This window comes from Rhizopus delemar, genomic scaffold, assembly GCF_000149305.1.
Source record: "Rhizopus delemar RA 99-880 supercont3.14 genomic scaffold, whole genome shotgun sequence".
Taxonomy (NCBI): Eukaryota; Fungi; Mucoromycota; class Mucoromycetes; order Mucorales; family Rhizopodaceae; genus Rhizopus; species Rhizopus delemar.
The window spans coordinates 25,344-37,673 of record NW_027137840.1 but is presented as its reverse complement, the minus strand read 5'-3'; the positions used below and the strand labels follow the sequence as shown (position 1 = coordinate 37,673).

At 37.7% G+C, this 12,330-nt stretch overlaps 6 protein-coding genes across 6 annotated transcripts; 2 read left to right on the top strand and 4 right to left on the bottom strand.

Moving 5' to 3' along the window:
• Positions 1–198: 198 nt before the first annotated feature.
• Positions 199–1,179, top strand: RO3G_14363 (uncharacterized protein; the record flags this gene model as incomplete). Its single annotated transcript, XM_067668947.1, has 1 exon — positions 199–1,179. The coding sequence occupies one exon, from the start codon at positions 199–201 to the stop codon at positions 1,177–1,179; it is 981 nt and encodes a 326-aa protein (XP_067525048.1).
• A 200-nt stretch (positions 1,180–1,379) lies between these two features.
• Positions 1,380–4,930, bottom strand: RO3G_14362 (uncharacterized protein; the record flags this gene model as incomplete). The annotated part of the gene is made up of 3 exons (XM_067668946.1): positions 1,380–1,790; positions 1,910–2,182; positions 2,246–4,930. 3 exons carry the CDS (start codon positions 4,928–4,930, stop codon positions 1,380–1,382), a joined length of 3,369 nt encoding a protein of 1,122 aa, XP_067525047.1.
• Positions 4,931–6,007: 1,077 nt separating this feature from the next.
• Positions 6,008–7,030, bottom strand: RO3G_14361 (uncharacterized protein; the record flags this gene model as incomplete). The annotated part of the gene is made up of 1 exon (XM_067668945.1): positions 6,008–7,030. One exon carries the CDS (start codon positions 7,028–7,030, stop codon positions 6,008–6,010), a length of 1,023 nt encoding a protein of 340 aa, XP_067525046.1.
• Positions 7,031–8,204: 1,174 nt separating this feature from the next.
• Positions 8,205–8,546, bottom strand: RO3G_14360 (uncharacterized protein; the record flags this gene model as incomplete). Its single annotated transcript, XM_067668944.1, has 1 exon — positions 8,205–8,546. The coding sequence occupies one exon, from the start codon at positions 8,544–8,546 to the stop codon at positions 8,205–8,207; it is 342 nt and encodes a 113-aa protein (XP_067525045.1).
• A 1,095-nt stretch (positions 8,547–9,641) lies between these two features.
• On the top strand, positions 9,642–10,673 carry RO3G_14359 (uncharacterized protein; the record flags this gene model as incomplete). The annotated part of the gene is made up of 1 exon (XM_067668943.1): positions 9,642–10,673. The coding sequence occupies one exon, from the start codon at positions 9,642–9,644 to the stop codon at positions 10,671–10,673; it is 1,032 nt and encodes a 343-aa protein (XP_067525044.1).
• Positions 10,674–11,438: 765 nt separating this feature from the next.
• Positions 11,439–12,199, bottom strand: RO3G_14358 (uncharacterized protein; the record flags this gene model as incomplete). The annotated part of the gene is made up of 2 exons (XM_067668942.1): positions 11,439–12,061; positions 12,166–12,199. The coding sequence occupies 2 exons, from the start codon at positions 12,197–12,199 to the stop codon at positions 11,439–11,441; spliced, it is 657 nt and encodes a 218-aa protein (XP_067525043.1).
• Between the last annotated feature and the right edge of the window lie 131 nt (positions 12,200–12,330).

Here is a 12,330-nt window from a genome sequence, read left to right as displayed (position 1 = left end):
ATCTCCAGAAACAGTCACTGGATTGACTTGAAATTTAGTTTGGTATGTCTTATGACGTCAGTGAACGCTTACGCGTTCTCATATTTTAGCTCATTTAATTTTTTTACATTTTTTCTTTTTTCCCATTTACCTCATCTCAGATTAGCCAAACACGCCAGGACAGCAAAGAATGCCGACAAACATGCCCAAATTGAAAACATGTTGAACCACTCCATTCCATGGGATGTAATTCAAAAGAAAGTAGGCTGTGGAAAGTCCATGATTCGAAGAATTTCAAGGAAAACCAAGATGCAGTCAAAAAATAGCGCGGGTAGACATCGTTTACTCACACCTAGGGAGGAAACCAAAGCAGCTAGAGACATAAGACTAGGCTTATCTAAAAGCGCAGCTGATGCCTCCTTTGGTGTTAAAAAATCAGATCGAATGGTCAATCCAAAAACAATTCCTCGTACTTTCAAACGCAAAGGTCTAAAATCCGCTAAAAAAAAGACGGCACTTCCACTTAGTAATGACAGGCAAAAGGCGCGATATGATTGGGCAAATGCCCATAAAGACTGGTCCGAGACTGGTTGGGAACGCGTTGTCTTTTCTGATGAGACAAAGATCCAAAAAAGAGGGTCTAATGGTCTAGAATACGCTTGGAAAGAGGTTAATGCACCTTATCGAGACCATCACTACAAGAAGAAACATGCTTATGGAGGAGGCGGGATTATGCTTTGGAGTTGCATAACTATACATGGAGGGGGCTACATGTTCTGGCTACAAAGTAATGTAAATGGTGAGCTATACACATCAGTACTTGAGGAGGAATACAAGGAAACATTGAAGTACTATGGCCTGCAAAGTAGTGACATGATCTTTCAACAAGATAATGCAAGCATCCATTGTGCTTCAGCTCCTTCAAAATGGTTCCAAAAGAACAAGGTTAAGCTACTGAGCTGGCCAGCATACTCTCCTGACCTTAACCCAATTGAAAATGCATGGACCATGCTTAAAAAGAGGGAACAGATGACAAGACCACCCCCTTCCGTGATTGAGGCTGATCAAGCATTTTTTGACCGGGTTTCGAAGCTTTGGTATGACCTAGCAACTCCAGAGAACTGTAGAAACCTTATTCACTCCATGCCCCGTCGAGTTCGGGACGTAATCCAGCGTAAGGGCCGTGATACCAAGTACTAATTAAAATTCAAAGAAATAAAAATCCGTTATTTTCAATATATCTTCTTATAACATATCGGAAACTAAAAAATGCCAATCCCGACAGGTATTGTCAGATTTGTTGAAAAAAGAGGTAAATTTTTTGTCAGCAAAGCGGAGATCTAAGTATAATTCCCGGCGTGGCATTGCGAAAAAACCAAAAAACGGACTGATTTTGTCCCTTACTGTATGTTCTGATTTTTCAGCAGTGAGTCCCAACGAGCTTTGTCAATAGCGGATTGTTTCCTTAATCTTTCTTCTGCAAGATAACGAGCTTCACGTAATCGCCTAAGATAATCCAAAGCATTTTGGGAGATCAATTCAGCATCTTGTTCCACGAATTCTTGTATAAAAGGTCTTTGATGATCACCAGGAATACGAGGATCAACACCGTAAGTCAGATAGAATGGGCTAAAGCCGGTAGTGGTATGTTTTCGAATGCGACAAGCAAATAAAGCAGCATCTATATACTCATCCCAACTGTGAACAGCACCATCAACATATTTGGTAAGCATTTTCTTGAATGTTTGGTTGAGTCTCTCGCATTTTCCATTTGTTCTTGGATGAAAGGCACTAGTCAAGTTGTGGCAAGTCTTAATTTTTTTTTTATATATTGCTTCACAACCTTAGACATGAAATTTGGACCTCTATCTGTAATGATTTCTTGTGGGCAACCAAAGCGCATAACTATTTCTTCATAAATGAATTTTACAATTTCTTCATCTGTTGCGTTTTTCAGTGCTCTAGCAATAGGCCAATTGGTGGTATAGTCTACAGCCATCAGAAGCCATCGGTTTCCATTCTTTGTGCTAGGCAGTTCACCTATAAAATCAAGATGCCATCTTGAGAAAGCTGGAGGTACTTCCAAAGGCTTCATAGGAGCATGGTGATTATTTTTATCAGGAGAAGCAGCCAGTTGACATTTTGGACATTTAGATATCCAAGCGTTGATGTCTTCTTGCATACGGGGCCACCAAACTCGTGTCTTCATCAAATGATATATTGTGGTCCGACCAGAGTGACCATACCCAGTATGAAAATCATTTACTAAGTCAGCTCTTCTTGAAAAGGGTATAAACTTAAGTTCGAGATGATTGTCAGTCTTTTGTATCTTTTCAATTCTATAAACCTGCTTGTCCTTAATCACGAAATGGTGTTTCAACTTGTTTAAACTATCCTTTAGCTTCTCAGGCCATTTATCTTGATCACCCAAGTAATGCAGAGGCCAATCTTGTATGGGATCTTGCTCTAATATGGGAAGTGACTTGAGCGCCGCAGTTATATGATAGACATATTTCGGTTGTATAGATTTAGGGTTAGGACTTGAGTCAGGGCCATCTCTTCTCGATAATATATCAGGAATTTGATTGTCAGAACCAGACTTGTACAAGATTTCAGGGTCATACAGTTCAATTTCACTTAGCCATCTTACCAATCTGGGAGTCGGCTTGTTTTGAGACCGTAGGTACTTTAAGGGCAGGTGATCAGTAAATATTTGATAAGAATTACCTTCGATAAAGCACCTCCAAGTTCTCAGAGCATACAATATACTGAGTAGCTCTCTCTCTTGTGCAGGGTAGTTTCTTTCCGCTTGCGACAACTTCTTTGATTCAAAAGCCACTGGTTTCCATATTCCTTCAGATTCTTCTTGCATGAGTACAGCACCAATCGCAAAATCACTTGCATCACATTCAATTCTAAATGGTTTGTTCATATCAGGAGTCATCAAGACTGGAGCACTTGAAATCATTTTCTTGATTAAATCGAAGCTTCTTTGACATTCATCATTCCATGTGATGGCACGACATTTGTGACCAGTACCTTTTGTCAAATCTGTCAAGGATGCAGCAATACTTGCAAAGCCCGGAATAAACCTTCTATAGTGTTGTGCTAATCCAATGAATTGTCTAACCTGTTGGACATTCTTTGGAACTGGCCATGACTGAATCGCTTCAACTTTTTTGTTGTCAGGTTGAATACCTTTTTCATTGATAGTAAATCCAAGGAAGGTTAGTTCTTTTCGATTAAATTTGCATTTCTTTTTGTTTATAATAAGCTTAGCTTCATCCAGTTTCTTCAATACTAAGCGTACATGCTCCTTATGTTGTTCTTCATCTCCATTTGTAAATATTAGAATATCATCAAGATAGACCATTACGAACTTATCAATGTATTCCGATAACACCGAATTTATCATCTTTTGGAATGCAGGTCCACTATTAGATAAACCAAAAGGCACCACTTTCCAACAGAATTGACCATACCGAGTACTTATTGCAGTTTTGATAGAGTCAGCTTCGGTTATTCTCTGTTGATGGAATCCGTTAGTCAAGTCCAAAGAGGTAAAATGCTTAGCATTGTGTAGTCTTTCTAAACATTCATCTATCCTTGGTAGTTGTATCTTTTGTTTTAAAGTAACCTTGTTCAGCATACGATAGTCACAACACATTCTTAAATCACCATTTGGTTTTCTAACAAAAAGTACAGGATTTGACCATTCAGAAGCACATGGTTCAATTAGTCCTTTATTTAGCAGTTCCTTCAGTTGTTTTTGCAGTTCAGAAAGTTCTAAAGGTGACATTTTGTATGGTGGTCTTGATACCGGTACAGTGTCAGGCTTTGTTACAATTATATCTTGAGTGTCCCTCATTGGAGGTAATCCTGTGATTTCGCCTTTAAACACCTCAGGGAACTCCTTGCTAAATTCTGTAGACCAAGAAGCGTCAATATCATTTATATTGTTTAGATATACCATTTCATTTTCTTTAAGATATACTTGAGCAAAATAGCATTCTTCAATTTGCTTGGTCTTGTAAAGTCTTTCTAATTGTTTGGCAGATATCAGATAGTTGATTTCATTCTGCTTCTTTATAAATGATGTTGGTTCTTTAACTGGATGTAGTACCACCATTGATGCATCAGGAAGCGCGATTGTCCATGTACTATCAAACCAATCAGGTTTTGGCTTTACTTGCTTTAACCATGAGTTCCCCAGAATGATATCAAACTTCGATTCAAAAACGAAGGCTTTGAAAGTGCTAATAAAGTTCTTTTCCTCTCCCCTTATTTCCATCTTGCATGTAGCTTCACCATGAATAATCGTTTGTTCGCCATTAGCAGTCTCAACAGCTTGATTCTTGACTGGATGGTAAGATTCTACAACTTTGAGTACCTTCGGATGAATATAATTTGCACTAGCTCCACTGTCAATCAAAGCATTGAATGCATGACCATTTATGTAGATTTTGTATGTGGGCAATGTTGAGTTTTTTGCATTGGTATTCAACAAAAAGGTACGATCTTGTGAAAAGTCAAAAGAATAAGGGGAAAGGTCAATTAAAGAATCTTTATTAACACTATCAAAAGAGCAATCACTATTTCGTTTAGGTAAAGTATCATTATTACTTGTGTGAAGCTCCATAGAATCAATATTGTTGACTAGGTGGTTCCGAAATGGCCTTGTTCGCTTGTATTGTCGGTTTTGTCTTATTCTTGACTGTTCAAATTCTTTGATATCACGTATTCTTGTTCTACAATCAGCTACCATATGTCCAGGTTTATTGCACCAATGACAAATTATAGTAGATCGTCTTGCATATCCATTGTTCTGTCTGTTTTGTTGAAAATTGTTGTTGTCTTTGTTAGAGGCTACCATTGCATTGAGTTGATGTAACAATACAGACAAATCCATAGGATCATTGACATATCTATCTTGTTGGATTTTTGCAGGCATTATCCCTATTTGTTGTGCGCTTTCAAATGCAATAGCGAATTTACTAGCTTCTTCTAGTGTTCGAGGTTCTTTAGTCAATACATGAATTCTAACATTGTCTTTCAATCCTCTAACAAATCTATCCAAGGATTCATCATCTGAAATATTTGGGAGGTCTAATAAAATGTCTTGGAAAGCATCTACATATTCAATAACCGATGACGATTGTTTGACGTTAGCTAATCTATCTCTTGCAGCTTGTTGAGAGTAGGAGGGTTTGAAAGCATATTCTATATCTAATTTAAATCTTTCCCAAGTAGTTGATTGTTCATTCTTTTCTGTTAGTCGGCTCCACCATTTTTGGGCTCTGTCTCTCATAAGGGTGACTGCGTACGGAATCCATTGATTGCTGGGTACATTATAAAATTGCAAATATCGTTCTACTTCTTGTATCCAAATGTTGATTGTTGCAGCATTTCTATCTCCAGCATATGTCGAGGGAATTGGGATCCGGATATGGCTGTTTGTGCTCTCTGTGTTTTTTGGCATTGCTGAGCTTATTGCTGACGCGATCAGCTGTGCTAAGTTTTCCATGTTAATATTGTTGTTGTAGCTCATAGGCGATTCTTCTAAATTAATATCTTCTTCTATAATAAGTTGTCTGTTGTTGTTAAGTATAAAATCTGATGCGAATTTGCTTGCTATTGACTCAAAATATTCTGCTGTTTTTCTTCCGTAATTGATTCTTTGATCTTCAGGGTATGTTGGCACTTTTCTGTAAGCAAGGTATTTAGTTCTGAATTCCGGTGCTAGTAATCTGTAAACTCTTTCTTCTATTTCAAAAATCCTTTGTTCTTGCGATATTGTTGGCTTGCTATTTGACATACAGTGGGTCAAAATACCTCACAAACGTATGATGATTTTTACTTATTTTTGATGTAATTCCATGAGAAATTGGCTCAATCATTTCAAATTTGAAAATAAAGTCATCCATATGTATGCTACTGTGTACCAAAATTTTAAACTCAGATCATTAGCTGAGATCTATTAGGAGACAGATACTTAACCTCGGTCTATTTGTGAGGTATTTTGACTTTATTAATATCTAGTTGATCCGCCCTTTTCAGCAATGACATCTTGTATTCTTTCTGGCATACTGTCAATATACTTTAAGCACTGATCTTTTGTAAAGGAATTCCACTCTTTTTCCATTCTTTGCCACAGTTCATGTATGCTTTTTGCTCTATTTTCGTACATACTTAGCTTCAGCTTAAGATGGTGCCATATATGCTCGATTGGATTCAAATCAGGACTTTGGGATGGCCAGTCATCAATATAACACATGCTGTTATCATCCATATACTGTTTTGTTGACTTTGATCGGTGTTTTGGGTCGTTGTCATGCTGAAAAATGGATGATTTCCAATTTAGGCCATAGTACCCGAGCGTGTCTTTAAGGCTTGTGCCAAGGATTTCTTGGTATACCTCTGAATTCATGGTGCCATCATATATCTGACATGCATACCCGGGTCCCTCACTGGTTATACAGCCCCACAACATGATACCACCACCACCATGCTTCACTGTAACTTCAATGTGATAAGGCTGAAGACGGTCTCCTTTACGCTTCCAGTAGTATTTACAGCCATCCGAGCCCCAAATATTAATTTTGGTTTCATCCGAGAAGATGACACGTCGCCAGTCGTGAATGGTCCAATACTGATGCTTTTTAGCCCAAGCTAATCGAGCTTTCTTGTGCTGTGCAGTGAGTAAAGGCTTCTTCTTTTTTATCTCAGCAAAAATCTCCACAGAATGCAAAACGTTAATAGCGGATTGGTACGACATAGAATAGCCCAACTCTTCCAACTTCAGGTGGACCTCCTTGGCAGTCCTTAATGAGCCGTTTAGAACCTCTCGCTTGATTAGACGACGAGTGATGTCGCTTACTAGGCGTTGCTTGCCGCCTTTCTTGCGAATCCGGTTAGGCATCCACTTATTTGCATAGTTGATAACGGTGTTTTGATGCACTCTAAACCGTTTTGCAATAACATCAGTCGATACATCATGCTCTAGTGCTGATTTGATGTCCATTTGAGCTTCGTATGGTAAGGATTTGGGCATTTTTGCAGACGGATGGATGATGCTGTAGATGGAAATTTACTTACGGATTAGCGAAAGAAAGAATAATCAATTCTTTTCCAAAGTTTAAATTTTATGTTCCGGGGTGACTGCGCTATCCGGGAAATATCTAAAACTTGCCAGAACATTGTTTGGAATGACCTATGGCGAAGAAAAGAAATAATTGATGGAAGTCAAAATACCTCACAAATAGACCGCCTCCAGTTCATAGTGGATGATTAGCTCAGTTTTCATTCTCGGTCGTGAGAATGTTCTGGCTATATACGCAGAGTCTGGGATGACATTCGTGCAAAATTTGAGAAAGATACAAAAATTATTGAGTAATCCAGAAGACTACCACATCAAAAAGTTCTGAGGTTTGTGAGGTATTTTGACCCACTGTAAATACAGTAGGTCAAAAAACTGCTGCAAGGAATTGCAAAATTCAGGTTTTACAGCTGGTTGTCCATGGGTATTGCACCAAACTATCTCAAACTTTGACTGTTTGTACCTCAATAGAAAATGCATTTATTCGTCGATTATCGGATATGGGCAATGGTTATTGGTGGAATTTGATACTGCTAAAGGTAATATTTTAAACATCCGGTATTTTTTACTTGTTTACATATGTTTGAAATAATGAATTTTAATACGACCCAACCGGTTGCCATCACAATTTTTCACATTCTTGACGAGATTAGAATGGTGCCAGTATATAAAAGCGCTTACAATTCCTTTATTTTAAATTTTATATTCCCTTATTTAAATTATTTCTCTTTTTTACCCTATCGTCAATCGCATGCCTAGACGGCTGTCAGAGGAGAAAGTAAACGATCTCAAACAGGCATTAACCGGATCCACATCAAAATATGATATTGCTAAGGAGACTGGATTACATGAATCAACTGTTAGTAGATACTTTATAACGTTGTTTTCAAGTAGGAGAGTGAGCACAGGTGATAGACCTGCAGTAGTCTCCAAAGTGACGAAGCGGTTAATCAAAAGAAAAGTCATTGAAGGGGTTTTAAAGACTTCCAAAGAGGTATACCGGGTGCCAGTTAGATTTGGCTACGATATCTCATACCAGTCAGAAATTAACGTACTGAAATCAATGGAGTTCCATTTTCTGATAGAAAAAAAGGAGCCATTTCAGACAAAAGTGCATACGTAGCATCAGTTAAAATGGAACAAGGAGCATCAGGATTGGGCAATGGTTGACTGACAGCAAACCGTTTACTTTAATGAAACCAAGATCAACGTATAGGGCTTTGATGGTGGTGATCACTATCGGAAAAGGCCAAGTGACCTTTTTCAACATCATGACCTGGATTTTGTAATCCAGCATGAAGCTAGCAAATTGATGTCCTGGTGTTGTATAACCTCTGAAGGACCAGGATATGCTTGCTAGATTTACGATGGAAAGTTGTACTCGGGTGTTTACCAGTATATTTTGAACACTACGTTTCGTGATACTATGAAGTACTACAATTTCGACTGGTCCAACATTTACTTTTAGCATGACAATGACCCAAATCACAAGGAATAATTTACAATGGCCTAGTTATGTAGTAACCTAGAGAGCTATATTAACGATTGGCCAGCTCAGAGTCCGGACTTAGATTCAATCGAGCACGTATGACATCAATTGAAGTTGAATCTCAAATATTACGAACGTAGAGCAAAGACCACGAATGTGCTTTGGGAACAAGTTGATAAAATATGAATTGATTTCGATAAATATCTTTTCGGAAGTCATGTAGATAACATTTCGAAAAGAACTCAAGCCATTATTAATAGAAAAGGAGGTTCAACTAAATATTAATAAATAAATTCATTCCATTAAAATTTTCGTTTTTCCAAATTTTCAAATTGCGCATCTCATACTTCCTTCAATACTTATCCAATAGGGCATAAACTCTTTCGGATTTTTCAAGACATGTAGAAGATTTACTATGTGGGAACAGAGGCAGTTTGTGCCATTGTAACAGGATGGGCGCTACAAAAACCAAGAAAAATGGATTCCTTGCAGCAGTTTTTTGACCTACTGTAAATTCTGTTGCAATTGGAATGTTTACAACAGATGCTACCAATTGTCGTGTTCTTTATAGTAATGTATGTAAAAGGAAATATAAGTATATGGTCTTAAAGATTAGGTAGTAGATAATTGTCCTTTTATTTCTAATAATTATTGGGTCTATTTATATTACTTTACAGAACTGAGGTATATACAGTGGCTACCAAAACCGTTCGCACAAAACGTATTTTTTCCTTTCTGAATCTTTTGTGACCTATTGCGCATAAAAGATACCATATCTAATACATATTTCCTAAGAGTACAAACTCTTGGCTTTCTGATGAAGTATAAAATGTCACCCTATGCGCACCCTAACTCGTACTACGGAGAATCAAAACTCAAAGGCACTTTCGAACGGTTTTGGGGCCACGCTTGAGGAATTCTTCGATTGCGATAAACGCAGTCACTGCACCCTCCAATTCTTCCACAACTTTCGCTGCTTACTAATTCACCACTGCGCATTATTTTTTTGCCTTTTTTTCTTTGTCATTCGCACATTCTCATTTCGACATCTCGACATCTACCAAGTAATTACCCAACATGCAACCATTAACAGAAGATCGCAAGAACACTATCGAGTTTTACCTTCGTCAAGGTTTTTCTTATCATAAAATTGCAAAGTTAGTCAAAGTATCATCCTCTACTGTTCATAAAATTCGTTTGGAGTTAGGCTTGCCTGCTCGAATTGACAAAGGTGGTAGGCCAAAAGCGCTCACTAAGCGGGAACAGCAGCATCTCGTTCGTGCTGTAACAGTAGATAGTCTCGAAAATGCTGTACAAGCACAGCAGTCGTTAGAGCAGAACTTGGGCAAGTCAGTTTCTGTAAATACTGTACGTAGAGCGTTAAGAGATGCTGGTTTGGTCTCATTTGTCAGGCCAAAGAAACCTTTAATTAATGAAAGAAATAGAAAGAAGAGGCTCCAATGGGCTCGTCAGCACATTGACTGGACAGTAAACGATTGGATGAACGTCATATGGTCTGACGAAACCAAAGTCAACCGTTTTGGGTCCGACGGGAAGTCTTATGCATGGAAAGTGCCAGACCAACCGTTAAAAAAGCACCAGGTTTGTGAGACAGTGAAGCATGGAGGAGGCTCTATAATGGTATGGAGCTGCATTAGCTGGTACGGTCCAGGCTATATTGTGGATGTGGGCAAGAACATGACAAAGGACGTTTATTTGGAGGTTTTACAAGATGACTTGATGAAGTCTTTGGCCTGGTATATGGAAGAAAGTGGAAAATCTACGAGTAAATTTATCTTTATGCAGGACAACGACCCCAAACATACAGCTAAAGTCGTATCAAAATGGCTAAATGAGCAAGAGTTTTATGTAATGAAATGGCCACCACAATCACCGGACTTGAACCCAATTGAAAACATGTGGCAATTACTTAAAAGACGGCTGTTTAAAAATTATGACTGCCCTCCATGTGGTATACATGAGCTATGGGATCGTATAGGACACACTTGGTACCAAATCACGGCTGAAGAATGCCAAAGGTTTATTAAAAGTATGCCCGATCGATGTCGTGCGGTTATTGAGGCTGATGGCTTGTATATTGGATATTAAATAAACTTATTTTAATTCATTTCGCTTTTAAAATATGTGGCCCCAAAACCGTTCGAAAGTGCCTTTGAGTTTTGATTCTCCGTAGTACGAGTTAGGGTGCGCATAGGGTGACATTTTATACTTCATCAGAAAGCCAAGAGTTTGTACTCTTAGGAAATATGTATTAGATATGGTATCTTTTATGCGCAATAGGTCACAAAAGATTCAGAAAGGAAAAAATACGTTTTGTGCGAACGGTTTTGGTAGCCACTGTACAAGTATTGTCATAATTCATGTTGATATTGAATATAAACAACTCTCTTGTGAGTCATAGTGTAACTTGTTAGTACTTGGGACTTGGCTTGTGTTAAAGTGATGTAGATTTGTTTAAATTGAGGTTTGAAGTCTTGAATGACTTGAGTTTAGGTAACTTGATTGAACGTTTAGCAGTTCTTTAGAGTAAATTGTCTTTGAGTAGTGACCACCAGATCTTTTTAGATCAATAAGGTTAAGAATAAGATTGTTTGATAAACGATAAAAATAAAAGGGAACTTTCTTGATTTGTGATAACTCGGGTATCGGATCAGAAAGAATAAGTAAAAATAAAAAGAAAAGAAAAGGTAATTGTGACCCAATAAGAAAAGATTGCTTTTTTTTTAAGCGCAAGAGGATTTGATTTATTGAATTTATTGGATAATGTTATTTTGTTTAAAAATATTCATCTTATTTATATAAAAATTGGCGTGGCTTATTGTTTGTGTTGTTTGACATCTATGTCGAACGACATCAATGTCGCTGGACATCAAAATTATTCTTGTGATCAGCATTGTTCTCTTGATCTAAAATTTCATCATTTGTGCTACAGATCCTCCCACCAGAAGAAAGACCATCCCTGGTCTGGCTGTTGACTTGAAGCAAAGAGTCTTCATCCCTTATTCTCTTTACTAGTACCCGGTGGTTTGCAAGGTTTGGCAATAATCTCCTTAATTGATTGTACTTTGTTTCCCAATAAATCTCTTCACCCCATCTTTGGTTTATTCCACTAAATGTCATACGAGTCCATTCTTCTATATGCCAAAGTAGGCGTACGATGACTTGTTCCTTTAATTCTCGTAGATTTTCTTGTTCTTGCATAATTTGCATGTATTGATCGTATACTTCAATCATGAAATATTCATGAATGGCGGGATCTTCAGTAGGTTCAGGATTTTGGTTGACACAATTGTATATAACGTCAAAGAGATCATCCGTGTCCAACAGGTTTAAGATACTATCAGGCTGGGTTATGTCTTCTCCAGTTTCAGGGTCGTAGGGTGTAGCAGTAATGTGGGCTTCAATTTGTCCTTTGTTAAGAGCAAGTTGGTTCATGATATAGTTAATAAACTCTTGACGGGTTCCTGTTCCAGAGCCTATTACATACTCTATAGGCTGGTAGCTGTCGTGTTTGGTCATTAATGATGTCTTTATTCATTATTTTATTATTGATCTCAGTCCAGCCTACGTCAGACTATACAATTAATAGTCAGACGATATAATCCAGGGTTCATTCTAAATTATTAGTTCCTTTCCTTTTTTTACTTAATAAATAGTAGTTGTTAGCTATTGACTTCCTACTGTTTTCATATTATAAGTACCAAATATCGCATTTTTTGGCTAAATGAAAGATTTACCGTCCATC